The sequence below is a fragment of the Lissotriton helveticus genome, chromosome 3_1, assembly GCF_964261635.1.
Source record: "Lissotriton helveticus chromosome 3_1, aLisHel1.1, whole genome shotgun sequence".
Lineage (NCBI taxonomy): Eukaryota > Metazoa > Chordata > Amphibia > Caudata > Salamandridae > Lissotriton > Lissotriton helveticus.
In genome coordinates this window covers 546,270,955-546,289,334 of record NC_136061.1, presented here as the reverse complement: position 1 = coordinate 546,289,334, position 18,380 = coordinate 546,270,955, and the positions used below count along the sequence as shown (strand labels likewise).

The 18,380-nt window shown below is 43.5% G+C and overlaps 1 protein-coding gene across 1 annotated transcript in view; it reads left to right on the top strand.

Annotated features, from left to right (window-relative positions):
* RFTN2 (raftlin family member 2) overlaps positions 1-18,380 on the top strand; it is a 409,447-nt gene that overhangs the window by 248,012 nt on the left and 143,055 nt on the right. The window contains exon 7 of the mRNA XM_078680443.1: positions 5,048-5,151. Coding sequence (XP_078536569.1) covers positions 5,048-5,151 — 104 coding nt within the window. The remainder of the gene's footprint in view (positions 1-5,047; positions 5,152-18,380) is intronic.

Sequence of the window (18,380 nt, the reverse complement as noted above, 5' to 3'; positions counted from 1 at the left end):
CATTGCATGTTGCAATCCTCATCAGGGTAGTTAACAAATTCCATTTATATTTAGGTACTGTGTTACTGTAGGATGCTACTTCCCCACAGCAATGGGAGTACCTGAAGTCACGCTAGTGATATGGAAGTGAGTCAACTTAATGCTGCTTCTGGCCAACACAACTTTAGTCCTCCACTTTTCAGCGGCAGTCGGCATGAAATAGTTATATAGCACATAAGTGGTCCTCGGGCTTGCAACTACTCTACATCGACAGAGAAAATGATAATTGCTGTCTACACCCTTTCTTCAATATCTATGGGTAGCCCTTTGCAGAAGCGATTTCTATTCACCAACTACAATTCTCATAAATGGATGTGTGATTCAATGACTCAGTGTTCAGGACTGAATCATGGATTGTTTGGGACACATCTTCTACTGGACAAATTGAAACTTTCTATACCACAAGCAGTTATCCTAATTAAGAGGAGGAACAATCCTCAGGTCTTACAAACAAACCATCACAGAAGCACTATAAATGAACATACTTGTTAATCAAAGCCAGTACAATTACTAGTTTAGACATTTCAAGTTCTCTCCAGGGACCAAAGACATCATTTCATTTTCAGACCTCTATACTTCGGAGTTTACAAATAACTGATTACATTATTCCAGAAGAAGCTTCAAATAAAAGCATAACAGGGAACCATTTCTCCAAACATTACCCAGACCTATGGTGTTATGAGGTCAACCGTGATTCGAGATGGCTAAAAGAGTGCTGGACAGTTACATTTGATGAACTGAATCGTACATTTGGCCCACAGGATGCCATTAATTTGCTTTAGGAGAGTGAGCAACAGGTCTAATATAATTAAGCCCGGGCCAAACTACATGACAGCTTAATAGCTGCATAAAATGCCAAAAGGTTTTAATGTTCCTAATATTTAAATTTCAACCAAAAGAAACAATCATTCTTTCATCCCAAGAGCCTTTGTGGAATTTGTTTAAAGCACTATCCCATTTTTGAGTGAGTGCAAAGATGCAGAATGCAATAAAATATCAGAAAATTCTCAGCGAAGCATACATCCAATTGTTAATAATCTTAGCACATAACCTAAATTTCATTACTTCTACTCAACATTTTTTTTTAAGTTTCATAAACAGTAAATTATATAATCATGGCAAGTTATGGCAGGGTATGAATCAGTGAAAATATTTAATAACTTTAGTGGACCATTTCATCTTGTGGGATCAACATATACAACAAAAAATATGTAAAGCTTTGGACACCAACATTTCCAGGACGGAAACCAAAAATAGTCCAATATCTCTATAAGCCCACACTATTTCACATCTTCATCTGTCATGAGATTCCTCATTAAGTTACTAAATGAAGGAAGGCTCCAAAGCTATGTTAAATAGAATTGGCCACAAGGAATAATGTTGATGAATATATTTTTCCAAAGCTAAACAGAATGAAATAAAACACCCGAATGAGTTGGGATCCTGCTCCTTTATACAATGTGTTCACCAGTGAAATGTCTCTAGAAAATGAAATACCTAAGGAGTCTCATACAGAAACAACCAAACTCAATCAAAAGTGTCCTCTCCAATGAAAGTAGCCGCCATTTGCAGAATGCCTACATATTAAAATAGAGGAGGTCCAGAAGAGGATGCATATTAGTATTTCCATATTTCCCCATTATTAACCCCATTTGAGTTTGGGGACAATCATTAAAATATTTTTTTCCAGCCACAGGACTTATATTTTACCAATAATTTGGAATTCTTCATTTGGCAAAGAAATTGGGATGTTATTGAAACAAAGAGTTTTATCCCTATTGGGGTTTAGGATCAATCAAATCAATATTCACTCCAGCTTGGAACAGTCACACAGCATTTCATTATAAGTCTTTTTAAAAACCGAACTAGCAGTGTTGTGACCTAAAATATTAACTGGAAAACGGCTCAAACATGGCGTTTTTTTTGTTTAAAGGACCAGTTGTGTTTGTAACCTCCTAGCATGTAAAAGATCAATTATTTATCAACATAGGAAGATTTCCCCCTTTAGGAAAAATTGTCGCATGGCAAATCTAAATCCAAAATGATTGGCAAATGGCCAGAATTCAATATATTAGTGATCACAGGGTGTAAAGCTAAGAACATTGAAGCAGCATTGTTATTTCAAAATACTTTACTCACTGTGTGAACTTGAGAACCAATCCCACCATTAGCAGAAATGGCAGAAAAAAGATTTGATAATCGACTCTTCACTTGACAGTAGATTCTTATAAATGATCAGATTTGTGGTTCAGGGCTTCTAACTGTACACGTTTTTTTTGTAATTGTCTTTCCTTTCATAATGCTTTTTTGTTACTTCACATCATAAAAGCTCAATACATTTTGGAGAGCTTGCATCCCCAGGTATTTAGCTGTGGGAAGGTAGACTATTTAAGCATGTTTGTTCTGTGCCCACAGCTAAGGTTGAGCTGTTGGCATTAACATCACTTTAGACTATGGATTGCTTTTGGCTGGTACTAGTGCTTTATTATTTTACTTTTTACTTCACTTCTCATTTACATTGTTATAAGTATGGTTTGGTTGAGGAAAAGCAAATCACATCTGGGGCCCAAATCACAAAGATTTTGTTGTGATTTAGACTTATACTACTACTGGCTTTCCTGTGAGTTCCAGGAGCACTGTTAACTTTCTCATGAAATTAAGAAAGAAGCCTGGCATTCTATAAGGGTAAGTTTAACCTGTTCATCGTGAAGTATTTTTGATTTGGGCCTCTAGTCTTTAAAGGGTGGTTGACTGAAATGAAATTCACTATTGACGCTGAGATCATATTGACATCAGCAAATCACCACATGTGTGGATCATTGTAAGCTGTTTACTTCATTTCTAGGAGTGTGCATAGCATGATTTATTTGTACTTTTTATATCCATATTGCAATCTGCAGTTAGTCAGGTTAAGCTTTAGTTTTGAGTCTTGTTTATCTTGAACTCCAAAACTGCACAGCATGCATTTTTTTTGTGTGTAAGGATTTTAGTCTGGTAAGCATGGGAGAGAAAGTGGAGATAAAAACACTGAATCCCACTCTAGAGTTTTTTTTTCTTGTGACCTGCTACCTTTTGCTGATATGAGAATTTTTTTTTAAAAAAATAGAAAGATTTGGGAGTGATCTAGACCCAAGGAGGAATACATTCTCTATATTTGCTCATGAGAATTCATGATTTAGCACATATCTGCTAAACTAAGTACAGTAACTCATTTCCTGAGCAACTGTTCCCTAAAACTCTGTTGTGAAACGATTTTTAAACTTCTTCTATCGATTCATGGAGGTCCAGTTTTAAGAAGTGCAGAGCACAGTGAGTTAGGTAGCAATTTTGCACTCTGTGGAGCAAGGATCTCCAAGCAAGCCTCTCCCTGATTTTGGCTTATTTTCAAATCAACATACATTTTACAGTTTACACCCACTTCTTATACTGTCAGTCAACAGATTCACGATTTTTGGAATGTGTATATTTATTTTTTATTTTGTTTTCAATAAGAGTCTTTCCTCTATTCTGTTTTCAGTCATAACGCTGTTTCTTGTCAGTTTCTCGTGGTGGCAAGACATCTTGAATGGGCAGTTGTGTACTAAATTCTCATACCACTGAGTATGGTAACTCATGTCACAACTGACATTCTACCCCTGGGTTCTACCACAGCAAAAGGGCTGAGAAAGGTTATTTCTCTGCTGCAGACGTTGTAGAGAGATACACAAACTGCCACGGGAACAGAGTTATCACCGTCATTCCCATTCGGGTTTGATTGATCTCAAAGCATTTAACAATGAGGCGTTCTGTTGAAATGGGGATATTGCATTTTTATTTGCCATCTACATCGCTCTCGATGTTAAGAGCAAGTGTTATCGATCCAGTCTATGCTAACAAGAGCTTCAGTGTCAAGACACCATTTGTCATCAACCCAGTTATCACACTCAAAATCAGTCTCTTCATCCAAAACAATGAGATCATTGTGTATAATCTTGTTTTCTTGTTTACAGAATATTTTACCCTTTCCATGGTTAATTCACTTCAGTCTTTCTTTGATCATTGCTCAAATGTCAGTACTGCTTTGTTTGCGCTCACTCAAGCAACTTTTCTGCTAATATCAATCACAATATCAAATATTTTTTGCTACTGTCACTTGCATAATTAGCCTCCCTACAGATAAGAGTAGTAGGTAATGCTCTGATCTTTGCCTATCCCGGATCATCGTAAATATTCAGCCTCGTTTGGCTTAGCTGTTGATTTGAGTTCTAGAGAGAGTTCCTCGGCTCTGAGCAATTCCACTGTATGTGGACTAAGATACCATTTCCTTGGTAATTGTTTGGTCTATCACAGTCGACTTACTTCAGGCATTCTACTGTATAGTGCATCTGTAAAATAGTAGCTTTTTAGCTACTAGAAGGGCCTTTTTTCACATTAGGCTTAGAATTAGAAAACCTTATTTCGTTTTGCACCCATAGTATTTACACTACTTTGTTTCTAAATGCCCCTTTTTATTATTCACGTTGGGGGCAAACCATGGACCATGGTGATTGTGTTAGAGAAAAAGTCAATGCCTCACCAAAGAACCTAAAACCTTACCAGATAACACGAAGAAGGGGCAAACACTTGCCTCATAAGTCAATAGACAGAGAACAGGCCTTTTTTTGGGACCAGAGCACTTCTCCTGCAATTAAAAAAGAAAAGACGAAATGAGAATGAATACAGGGTTTTCTTTAGGAGTAATAAGCTACTTGTCTTCAGAATTACAACACATTCTCATTTGAGTAAGGACTACAGTGCGAAGGAAGAAGGTAATAATTTGTGATAATGTCTGTGGCTTTGCAGCTGAAGCATGTATTTAGAAAAGGTCAGTCCAGGTCTCCTGACTACTAGTTGGGACGCAGACTGGCCTCGCCCATCTCCGAGCTACACCACTGCTACTACACCAGTAAATAACTAATTGCAGATTTCTTTTTTCAAATCGTATTAAAACTGTGCACGTACCTTTTTCTTTGTCTCTTAACGCATTTAGGGTTGTGAAGTAAAAACAGACTATGGACCATTGTTGCACACTCTGGCTGACTTTGGATGGCTTCTTACATGTGTGCTCCCTACACCGATCATTCGACATGACAGGTAAAAACAGATACAATATTGCTGCGATTTATTCATATATGTATTGAAAAAATGTACATTAGTTAAGATGATTGAATTAATTTTGTATTTCTTTTTTTCCTGCTAAACCTGAAGTGTTTGTGGATAATAATGCTTTACACAATGCAAAGAAGTCTCTCCCGAGGTGTGGCTTCAACTGGTTCACATGAAACAACCTCCTTGTTTATCACGTGGCTCCTGTGTCTACTAGGCAGTTACACTTAGATACTTTCCGGACAACCTTGTGTGGCCCACACTATTTGTTCGCCAAAGAACAGAGGCAAATGGGCTTCAACACTAATACCTTCTGACCCTTCTAGTACCCAGCAGCATTGCTTTCTGGTTTTACCACTCCTTCATTTGATTTTGGATGACCTAAAGTAACTTTATTGCCTTGGCCATATATTGTGTCATCAGCTTCCTGAGACCATTCATACAATTCACTGCATTCTTTGTTGGCAGCACAGGACCACCTTTCAAGCCATTTCCGACTAAGGTGAGGGGTCCACAAACAAGGTGCCCAACAGGAGTTCAAAGGGACTGAAGCCTTTACGATTGTGTAGACTCTCCTGGCAGGCAAATAAGAGACATGGCAGAAGAAGACCCTCCTTCCTGCTGAGGCCTCAGGCAATTTCCCCATCAAGCTCTTAGTGTTTTTTAAAATACTCTACCAACCCATTAGTCAGCGGGTGGTGCATTGTTCAGGTCACACCAGTTTGCTCCCACATCTCCCTCTGTAAGAGAAGATGAAATCTGTACTTCTATTGAAAAACAGCATCCTTGGAAATTCAGTCCTGCAAAATATTAGTAGGAGTGCCCTTGCTACGAGGGGAAATGGACTACCTGGTGACATAATGCACCACCAGAAAATTCTTATTGCCTGACGCAGATGAAGGGTGAAATGTCAATGTTTACCCACACAAATGCACACCTGTTACCGGTAATCACACCATAATGCAGCAGACTGACTTCTAGACTCACCAATCACTTGGTAAAACTGAACAAGTTCTACATAACCTTTTCATAGCCTGTCCACACCTGGCGAATAGAACAGAGGAGTTAACCCATCCTGGGTTGATTTAAAGCCCAAATGTCATGGCACCTCAATTAAAACCGGAAATTCCTGTTCATTAGACGTACCACCAACCTCTTACTGGCTGCAGCCTGAGAATTCACAGTCTCTCTGCACTGCAGTCCATCCAGCGCACTTAATACTTACCAACCGCCCCCTTGCTGACCTTCTCAGAGTCATCCCTGGTCTTCTACCCTTCTCTTGTTCTTGCAACTCTGGGATTATCAAAGTTTCCACCTGATATTAACGTCTCCTGATAAGTTCAGCAGACGTTGTCCAAGCTATGTAGGTTTCAAATCCGAGCATTAACACATCCTATGCCTAGTCGACCATGGCTGACTTACGATTTACTTTTACCTCAACCCTGGGAAGCGGGTACTCCATGTCATCATCTCTGGCCACCAGGTCTGTACCATAGGCACCAGTAATAATCTTCTCAGGTTTGAGATACTTTCCCTCAACCATAGCTCAGTAAGCACCAGTATCCGTCAAAGCAGGATGCTTCTCAGTCATACCTGGCTGGAGTACAAAACCAATGGAGGTTAGGTAAGTATGCTTACTATTATCTGTGTTTCTCTCCCAGATGTCTATCACTAATAAGTTTAGTTACATGGGGCCTCCACAGACAGCATGCTGCCCATAGGCTGTGTAGAGGGTACAGGATCTTTAGTCATGAAGTCCCTCTTGTAATGCTCTCCTTGTGACACTGGGTGCAAAGGAGACTTCAGTCCCTCCCTTCTCTTTCTGTTCTTCCTAGAACCCCTGTTTCCTTTCTGCTTGTGTCATGAAGTGGACCCTTGAAAATCATGTTGATTCTTCCTTTTCAATTTGGAACCAGTATTTTGGGAATATTGCAAATATTGTCTGCTGGTGTTAAACGGGCTAGTTGGTGTGTTAAAGTAGTATTCAGTCTTTCTTAGGAGAAAGTAACAAATTCAATGGTCTAGTCGGAAAGGACTGATTGTTGAATGGCAATACAGAGGTTTGTTTGATAATACTCTGATGGGATATCCCTAGTAGGCATACAGCAGATTTTGATGTGACTTACATAAGGAGGCTTGTGGATGGAGCAGTTCCCGTTGATTATCCATTTAATGAAACTGACATTTCAAGAACTTACCCGAAGCTTGTGGTGATTTAACAGATTGTGTTTTTTCTTCTGTACAGCATCGGGTGTATTTAAGTAGTGCCGGGTGTTAACTGTTGGGCGGTTGGAGAACACTACCTGATTAGGTTACCCGTCTGTAGAATAGTTTGTAACTCTCAAGTAGTCCTGATCATGGTCCTGACAAGTATCCGAATGGGACCGAAACATTGACAGATCATATCATCTTAGGGTTTGATTCACGGACAAGACTAAACTAATTGGCCACCTCCTTGAAGAACTTGAAGGATTGTTTTTGGTACTGGCTAAATCTGCCCAATTGATACTTTTTACCCCTGCCCCCTGTTTCTTTATTTTAGCTTGTCAGAGTCGTTTATATGTTTTGTATGTAGTTCTTGTATGTATCTATCATTCTATGTATATAAGGGTGGGTGGGTGGATATTTTGTATGGGGTTGGAATCTTGACATAAAAGCAAATTAAACTATTCAAATAAATAAATAATAAATATTAAATGACTTCACATATACTCTATATTTTGGTTTATTCATCTAGCCAGTAGGATTGGGTGGCCTACTTTCCCTGCTGCATTATCTGCACAGTAACGGTTACTAGTGCCCAAGGGGCAGTTGTTTTGTTTTTGTTGTCTTACTGTTTTCCCCAGCCCCTTGTTGTTTGCATAAAAGGGTACACCTGGTGTTTAGTGTTAATTCAAAGTAGACGGAGAAAGCCAGATATCGTCCCGTGTGAGACAAAAGTTATAAACAGAAGTCCCAATTTACCAGCTATATCAAGGTACACACAGCCATATCACTTCGTACAAAAGTATTCTGAAAGAATCTAAAACATCTGGATAAGTGCAGGGCACACTGATGTCATTAATGCTAAAAGTGAAACAAGCCAATTGTCTCATTTTACTTTCTCTGCATCAGTGCTCAGGGATTTCAAACTCCACACTTAGGAACTTTTTCAAGAAAAACAGTCAATGTTATCCTATGTAGGAAAATAGTGTTATCGGTTTTAAGGTAAGTATTTGGTAGTGGGAGTTGAGGTTCGGGAGGTAGACTCAAGGGTCCCCTAGGGTCAAGGATGTACACTTATTACACCCTCAGCGGCACTAGGGCGGCGGGTGAATAGTGCTGCGGCCCAATGTTATCCAAAGGGGTTAAGGGGGCCTCGGTTGGGGACTGCTGACTAGCAGGCCAATTGGTTGTGGGAGCAAATCTCCTGGACTTTAGTTCAGGGCAAATGGGGAAACAAAGTAGCACCAAAGGTGCACCCTCAGCGGCACTAAGGCGGCCGGGTGCAGGGTGCTGTTTCGGCGTCAGGCGCCCTGTTGTTTTCAAAGGGGATCCTCCAGTTTGCAAAGGCACTGCAAGCTTGGGGACGAAGGTCTTCTGGGTGCGACCACCACTTCGAGAGGTAAGTTGGGAAGTTATGGGTTGGTTAGGTACCGTCGGTTTGGGTGCCTAAGGCCGTGGGGCGTCGGGTGCAGGGGTCCCTTTTGGGGTCGGATCTTCTTACAAGCTCCTGGTCGCGGTTGGGGAGACCATACGGATTTAGGCTGTAGGCATTTGCAGGAGGCTTGAGGCAGGTTAAGGGTCGCCGGATCTCGGGTCAGGATTGCTAGGGTGACCTCCTCGTGGTGTTTGCCCACTCGAGCTCTGGCGGTGGACAGCGGGAGCAGAGTGGTGCGGATTCGCAGTTTCCGACCAGGGCCAGAGGTTGCAGATGAACAAATCCGGTGTTCACGGCAGACAAAGTCTTTGTGGTTGAAGGCAGGCAGGTCCTCCGGGGTTTTCGAGGTTGCTGGCTGCAGGACACACTGGGATTTCACAGGAGCAGTTTCGAGGTGGAGACTGGCCAGTTCTTATTGTAGTTTCTTCTTGTCCGAGGAAGCAAGGTTAGGGGTGCCCCGAAATACTAGATTTAGGGGCGTTACATGTAGGTAAAAGGGAGGGACCCTTGGGCCCCTTCCCTGTGGTGGGTACACCCCCTATTATGCCACCCTCCAGTGGGAGAGGGGCATGAGCCTGTCCCTAGTTGGCTGAGTCCCCCCATCTACAAGATGGCGTGGACTGAGTTGTGCTTCATCTCGCCTCCCCCACCTGACGGGTGGAGTTGGCAGAGGTAGGAACACCTCTCTTCCTCACTTGTTTTTCCTGCTGGTTCTCCCGCCCAAAGTGGGGGTCAGAACCAGTCGGGACCAGTTGCTGTGAGCAGCAAGTGGCCTGGGGAAGCTCACAACGGGTGCAAGCCTTTGAAGTTTCCCCTTTGTGACCCCTGCCCATCCTGTGCGAGGAGACTTGGCACCTCGTCCCAGGATGTGGATTGTTTCAGGCGCCAGAGAGCAGTAGGCTCTCGACCCAGGGGTCCAGAAACATGTCTGATGGTGGCAGCTGGAAGTAGCCACTCACCCTGGACACTAGTGGTAGGTTAGTTTTCACAGAGCTATTCTAAGATGCCCTCTGTGTGCATTTTTCATTAAATCCCACATTAATGTGCTTAGACGTTTGATACCAAACTTCTCAGTTTTCAGTGTAGCCTTTATGGTGCTGCGGAGAACGGAATGACAAACTCCCAGCACCATATACTCTTAACGGCAGCACTGCACTTACAATGTCTAAGAATGGACTTAGACACTGTAGGGGTTCAGGGCTCATGCACCTGAACCCTACCACTGGTATAGTGCACCCGGCTAGAGGGGTGACTGACCTATGCCAGGACAGTGGGTTGTAGGCATGGCACTCAGAGATGTGTGCCATGTCGACTCTACACTTTGTTCTGCACCAAAACACGCAGCCTGCAAAGGCAGTGTGTGAGTGTAATGGTACAGGACCTCTAAGGGTGGTACAATAAGTGCTGCAGCCCTTAGAGCAGTGGTCCCCAAACTTTTTTCGTTGGGGGTCACATCAACTTTCCTTTCTGTGATGGGGGACCGGGGTCAGTCTTATAACAGGAAATGATATGGGCCAAAGTGACAACCAGTATTATTGTGGAGATTGTAATGACATTTTTTTGCAGCTGCCCTTCGTTGGGCCTTGGTGCCATCTGTTGGTTTTCAAAAAAAGTAATAGAAAGTCTTCTCGTGTTTATTTGAAGTACCACAGATCCTCCTTTTATTTTATAGATATAGATTAGATTCGAAAATAAAAACACAAGCTGATGATAATTTTTTGCCACACAGTGAAATAACATTAATACAGAATAATTGTAATAAACAGGCTGACTTTAGGGTGGTCCTGGAAGCATGCAGGCCCTTCAGGAATGGCAGATAAAAAAACACAAGCAGCCCATCAGCAGATGACATGCTGCAGTCTCATTTTGTATGTGACATCACTGTTCAAGAAACATGTTGCCTATAAAAAGATCATTACTATACTGACATTTTTTCATATTCATAGTTACTGAAATCAGCAGGCTTACCATATCAGTGTGAGCTGTGGGCTTGCTTCTGACTGGTGAGGAGATTGATGTCAGGTTCCATTCCAGTTACAGCCAGTCTCAGAGACTGATGCAGGTGTTGATCTGAGAGTCTTGATCTTGTCGGATTTTTTATTCCCTATATGCGTGAAAAAGTTTGCTCACAGATATATGTGCTCCCAAAAACTGTGGACATCTTCATAGAGTGCTTTCTGATGTTGGGGTAGGTCTCGTTTGGGAGGAAAGCATAGTACTCTATGAGGCAGTTGCGCTTGAATGCATCTTTCAGCACATCACAGGTCTGCAACTCAGCCAGTTCGAATTGAAGAGAAGGCAGGGTGTCATTAATGTCGGCAACAAAAGGGTTCTGGAATATGCAAATTTCTTTAACGTGGGCATAAAGCTCACGGAACCGCATACTGAACTCCGCTCCCAGCGTTTACAGTGCGTCCTTGCACTTCTTGGTTGGAAACGGGACCGCTGGCTCCTCAGCTGAGAGGCTCCGAGTAGCAGGGAGATGGGTGAAGTCTTGTTTTTGCACTTGTCCAACAAGCAGCGCCATTTTAACCTCAAATGCTTTGACGTGGGAATACATGTCACTGATAAATTTTCCCTTGCCTTGGAGCTGTAAATTGAGGCCGTTTAAAATTTCTGTCACATCTTTTAAAAAGGCAAGGTCCCATTTCCATTCTGTGTTGATCAGCTCTGGGACAGTTTTTCCCTTTGTCAGGAGAAAGGCGTTGATTTCCGGTAGCAGCTCGTAGAAGCGCTTCAAAACTCTACCCCGGCTTAACCATTTGACTTCAGTGTGGTAAAGCACGTCTCCCTGGGCAGACTCCAGCTCGGATAGAAAAGCTTGGAACTGCCTGTGTTTTATTCCGTTTGCTCTGCTAAAGTGTATGCAAGACACAACCACCTTCATGACAGATTCCCACTTCAGAACTTTGCAGCACAGTGCTTGCTGGTGAATCAGGTAGTGGACTTGTAGTGAGGGGGTGAGAACTCGTTCCTCCATTTCTCTTTTTATGCTCCCCACTAGCTCCCGCAACGCCCCAACCATACTCGGAGCACCGTCCGTTGTGATGCTAGCCAGCTTAGCCCAGTCTAAATCTAACTCTTCCATCGTTTGGCCTACTTTACAAACGATATCCTCTCCTGTCGTAGTATCCATGAGACTTTGTAGAGCTGCCAGCTCCTCGGACACTTCAAAAGTTGAATTAACTCCCCGAATAAAAATCAGCAGTTGTGCTGTGTCCTGCACGGCATTGCTCTCATCCATTGCCAATGCAAAACACTCAAAATCTTTAGCTTCCTCTTTCAGCTGGACATGTACATTATGCCCCATTTCTTCAATTCGCCTGGTACTTTAGATGCGGACAGACTCACTGCGTTCAGGGCTTCTTTCTTGTCCGGACACACCTCCTCCGCGACAGCGTTCAAGCACTTCTTGACAAACTCCCCATCACTGAACGACTTTCCACAGCTTGCAATCAGTTTAGCTACCTTGAAGCTGGCCCGAACGGATGACAGGTTCGCCTGTGTTTGGCGTAGCATTGTACTTAGCTGGGCGGCAAATCCATTTTGTAGCTTAGCCACCTTGTCTCTACTCACTTGGCCCAGCAAGCTAGCATACTGCCCTCCATGGCGGGTTTCATAGTGTCGGCGGATATTACATTCTTTAAACACCGCCACTGTCTCTTTGCAGATTAAACAAACTGTCTTTTCCTTGCACTGGACAACAAAATAGTCATCTGTCCACTGCTGTTTAAAAACTCTGCACTCTGAATCTATTTTCCGTTTCCCCAACAGTTTCGACATTTTGTTGTCTGTCTTTCTTCCGTTCTTCTCGGGCTGGTAGGGGAGTAAGGGAGACCTGATTACAATGGGCACAGATAAAGCCATCTCTATGTTTACTTCTTGTGCACATGCGGTTAACAGCGTTTACCTTGAGCTTAGGAACACCCAGTGAGTAGAAGTCGTCTATAGTGGTTAATTAGAAAACAGCATTCCTGTGTAGAAACGAAAAAAGATAAGCGCCCCAGCATGTAATCAAAGCCCTCCAGCGCGGTGTCCAAGGTATTCACATGAGCGCCCCAGCGCGTTGTCACGAACTGAAAGTAAAGCGCTCCAGCGTGGTGCCAAACCAAACCACAAGTAAAGCGCTCCAGCGCGGTGCCAAAACAAACTCAGGATACCACCGCAGCGCGGTGCCCAAACAAACAACCAAACCCCAAGTAAACAAACACAGAATAGCGCTCCTGCGTGGTGTCAGAGAACCTCAGTAAAGGTCGCAAACACATGGCCTCAGAAAACACGGTTCTTACTTGCGTAGAAGCAGGCAAAGAACAGGCATCAAACCGAAGCTCTGTGTTGGCGGGAACTTCCATGTTAAGCGATTTCCCCCGGAAGCGCTGTGAGATGCCCCGGCAGTTTCCGGTCGCCTGGAACTGGACTGCCAACCGCCTGCTACCTGGAAGTGAGGAATATGTGTGTCCGCATAAGACAAGAAGCAAAGGATTGTTTGGGATCGTTAAGAGGACCACTCCAGTTGATTAGACAGGCCGGATGCGGACCGGAGGCCGTAGGTTGGGGACCCCTGCTCTAATAGCTTAATCATGTATATAAAACATTTATTTATGAAACTTTTAAAGAACAGGCGCATCTATTGGTAAGAGACAGGCTATGCGTACAGTTGGCAGATCAATCTGGTGGTAGGCAGGCAACTTATTCATTCTATATTTATCGCTGCTATTGTAAAGGCCATCTAGAGGTCTCCTGGGGGAGTTGGTGGTTTCCCTTTCTGGGCGTAGTTATGTAGAACCGGCTTTTTGGAGACCCCTCCCCACTGGGAGAGTCAAAGCCAGTGGTGCAGGGGACACCTAGAATCTACTGGTTCTTCTTGCTTAAATCATACATTACCAAAGAGACCAAGACAACCAGCCGTGGAGGGAAGTAAGTTATTTATTAGCTCGAGCTAAGGACAGGGTCCCAGAATGGTACAAAGACAATTCTACGGAGACTGCTGCTTTACTCCGCAGCCTACACATATTTATAGCGCTAGCCACGCCCATTTGCACAGTGCAAGTTTCTTATTCAGATAAGTAACTCATCTGACAAGTTCTTCGTCAGTCTTGTGTGGTGCAATCGTGGCCAGGGGACATCTGTCTCTGATTGCACAATATACACAGCTCAGTGCTTCCTTGCCCAACTGGTGTGGTCATGGGGCACAGCCTCGTGCTTCCTCTATCAGTTGGTGTGGTCACAGTGCACAGCCTTGTGCTTCCTCTATCAGTTGATGTGGTCACAGGGCACAGCCTCGTGCTTCCTCTATCAGTTGGTGTGGTCAAAGGGCAGCTGGTCGTGACAGGCTGAGTTACCAACAATGAACAGGATGTGTCTGAGTCTCTGGCACAACTGGGGGGGTGAGGCACACTGGCAGCTTCTCGGAATCGGCTCGACCACAAGGAGCAGGGAGGGTTGGGCAAGTTTTGACAGGGACGTGGAAAGCAATTCTTCACCAGGTTGCCGAGAGCATGGCAACACAAAATGGAGTCATGTGGGTCATTTTAAAATGCAGTTCAACAGTTAGGCTATGAATCGGTGTCGTTTATTGCTGAGAGGGGGTTCGGGACGCTGCAGGAGAGTCGTCGCCTTCCGCTATGTCCTTAGCTTCCCATTGCTGTACTACTTCGGACCACAAGTCCGCTATAGGGCGGCATCTTACTCCTCTACTATCCTCCTCTATTAATGCTCTTTCTTCCTCCCGGGGCCCAGGCCGTAACCTCTTTTTCCCTTTGCAGTATGCCGGGCCGGTAGGGGATTTCCATCTGAGAGCTATTCTCCTCCTAGCCATCACCAGGGCTAAATCTATGAATCGGTTTCCTATTTTGGGGGGTTTAGGCCTATGAAATACGCCCAGCACACATGCCTCCTTTGTGCAGGGGATAGTATGTTCTAGGACTGTATGTAGTGACCCAAGGACATGATGCCAATACGTGGATAGTGATGGACAACTCCAAACCATGTGTTTAAAGTCAGCGTCTGGCTATGTACAGCGCGGGCATTGTTTGTCGGTACTGCCCCATATTACATTAAGTTTGTGCGGAGTGAGGTAAGTCATGAGTAGGGCGTTGAATTGGATATATTTAAAGTTAGCGTTTCTGGAGATAGTCTTGGGTGATCTCAGGACTCGTTTCCACTCTGCATCGGTAATAGTACGTTCTATAATGAGTTCCCATGTTTGTCGTAATATGGGTAGCTTATGCTCAACCATTCCTCTTAAGGCCCGGTAAAGCCATTTAATGAGTGTTACCATGGCATGTAGTAGCCGAGGTGTTTTTGGTTTGTGTGTTCCCGCTCCCCATAGAGATTGAAAAGTTTTCCGCAGCCCATGATAGGTCAAGAAATGCCCGCTTGGAAGATCAGACTGGGCAACCAAGTCCTCCAGTGAGATCAGTGCTCCTTCCAGATAAAGGTCCCCCACCCTTGATATTCCCATGTTCTCCCACTCCCTTAGTTGGCTCACAGATTGGCAATCCCGCCAGGGGAAGGTCCGGTGAGTAGAGTGTGACTCCTTGCACTTGACCAAGGCCTCTGCCCCAGCATTGTTGGGCCACCGTGACCGGGGCACCCCTGGGTCAATCTTGCTTCCTAGGGATTATTGACCGGGTCAGTAGCACCTCTTTCAGTTCAGTGCCGGGCAGGTAGTTTAGTGACTCCAGCCCAATCCCCTCGAACCATTGAGCCAGCCACTGCAGCTAGGCAACCAAATAGTAAGCCTCGAAATCCGGGGCTCCCAAACCTCTGTTTTCCGGAGATCTCTGGGCAATAGCTAAGGACACTCTATTTATTTATTTATTTATTGTAAAGTTTTGTATAGCGCGAACAAGACCCGTAGGTATCAGAGCGCTTTACATTACAAGAGGTAGGTTAGAGATTAAAGATATATAGTATAATGATTTAAAGAGATAAGAGGTACATAATTATTCGACTTTAAGGAGGTGAGCATATATATATATATATATATATACAGTAACAGTAGCATAAGGTAGATATAAAAATACAGCTTGGTCTCAATGTGTACCACCAGTCCTGATTCATGGGTCATATCGTAGAGCATTTATCTCCATTAACGCCGGTAACTTTCCCTTCTAATTACATAGATGTTCTGTATTGGAACGTCTATATTTCAGTTCTAGTGATGAGTTGTCTTACCTATGTAAGGAACTTACTCATCAGGAGGATCTTCGCTTCCCTCTTAAATGTTGCTGTGTTTCGAATTTTCCTAATGTTTGGAGGGAGTGAGTTCCAGATTCTGGGGGCTGCTCCTGAGAACGCTCTGTCATAAGTTTTCTTCTTCCTGAAAATGGGTGGTCTCAACAACAGCTCCTTGGCACTTCTAGCTGGTCTGCTTCCTCCTGATAATTAAATTTTCTCTGCGAGGTATCTTGGTGTATTGTAGTGGAGCGCTTTGTGGGTGATACAAGCTATTTTTAGCTGAATTCTGGCTTCATAGGGTAGCCAATGTAATGCTTTCAGGTGAGGAGAGATATGGTCGAATTTCCTCGTTCCGGTGATGAGTCTTGCCGCTGCATTGAGGCATGCTTTTTGTGGTGCTGTGGAGATTTTTGGTAGACCGACTAAGGTAGTGCATCCATATTCAATCCTCGAGATAACTAAGGATTGGACTGCCAGTTTGAGATCCTCCTTTGAGATGAATGGTTTCACTTTTCCTATGTAGTTCAAATGAAAGCGGGCACTTTTTGCCATTGATTTAATGTGGGCTTTCATGTCTAGATTCTCATCTAATGTAATTCCTAGTGATTTCGCTGAGTTTATTAGGGTAGGGGTGCATTTTAGTGCTGTCACCAGCTTGGTCCATTCCTTCACTTCTGTATGGTTCTTTGGTGGGGAAATTAGTAGGAACTCTGTTTTGTGTGCATTTAGCTTAAGATGATTGGTCGTTAGCCATTGCAGTGTCATTTTTAATGCCTCATTCATTAGCTTGATGTTTTCCAGAGACGCGATCTTGATATATATTTGCGTGTCATCTGCGTACATGTGATAGGATATCTTTGAGTTTCTGAGAATTTCTGTAAGAGGTTCGACATACAAGTTGAACAGAGATGGAGATAATGTAGATCCTTGAGGGACTCCAATTGAGTTAGGGCAAGATGGTGAAAGTGATTGGTTGACAAGGAATCTTTGTGTTCTGTTCTGCAGGAAAGATTCAAACCATTTCAGCACATTTCCAGACATTCCCATCCTGTCCTGGAGCCTGGTCAGTAATGCTTCGTGATTTACTGTGTCAAATGTAGAAGACAGGTCCAGGAAGATCAGTAGGCATGTTCGATTTTGGTCTAGGGCCTGTAGTGCGTCATTGACAATATGCAGGATCGCTGTTTCCGTGCCATGTCCTGTACTGAATCCTGATTGGTAGTCGTCTAGGAGGGAGAAGTTGGTGATGTGTTGGCTCAGTTGACCTTGCACGCACTTCTCGATTAGTTTGGCAAGTAATGGAATATTGGTCACTGGGCGAAAGTTATTAGGATCCACCGGGTCCGCTGTAGGTTTTTTTATGATGGGGACGACTTGACCTGTATTAGGCAATCTGGGAGGATCCCTTGGGATAAAGAGGCATTTATTATTTTGGTCCAAATTGGAATCACAATATGACTGATTTCTTTTAGGCATTTTGACAGGAGTGGGTCGTTGTAGTGGTTGTTAGGTTTGATATCGGAGAGCGTTTTGGCGATGGTATTTTGGCCGTATAATTTGAAGGTATCCCATTGTGCCTTGTTTTTTGCACTATTGTCGACCGTTTTCGATCAAGTGTCGATCGTTGATGGTGGTTGGTTGGGGAGGTTGTCAGCTGCGCTTTTGAGGTCTCTTTCAAGCGTGTTGGCCTTATCAGTGAAAAATGTCCCAAATTCTTCACAGCTTATTTGCGTTTTTGTAGTCTCTTGGGCAGATTTGGCTAGCTTATTGGATTGTTGCTTTAAGATTTTGAATAGTTTCCGTGGTCTGTTTTTGGCATTATCCAATTCTGATCTTATAAATTCTTTTTTGGAGTTGAGAATCTTTTTGTTGTATTCGTTTCTGATTTTTCTGAGGTAACATGTCTAATTCTGTAAACCAGGTCTTTAGTATGACCACCGGTAAGTTTGCAAAAAAATAAAGGAGACGTGGAAGCATGACCATTTTAGAGAGCGCTATTCTCTACATGGTGGGAAGCTTGAGGGAGCACCAGGATGCCACTGTTGATTTAAGTGAGCAAAGTGCTGGGTTCAGGTTACCCTCCGGGAGGTCATGCTGATCATGGAATATTTGGATACCTAAATATCTGAAAAACCGATGGGACCAGCTGGTGCCAGCCGGTAGTGTCAGTGGGCAGGGGGTTGGAGGGTCCAAAGGGAAGACATCTGTCTTATGTCTGTTCACTTTCAAACCGGTCAAAGTGATGTAGGTGTGAGAAGTTGGCCTGATGTGCAGTGCTCACTATTCTAGTGATCACTATATATCAGTCCAAACAACCCTTATTGATGATTGGTTGTAAGTCAACCTTATAGACCAGCTATCCTAGTAGCATGGATACGAGCAGTCTAAGGCTAAG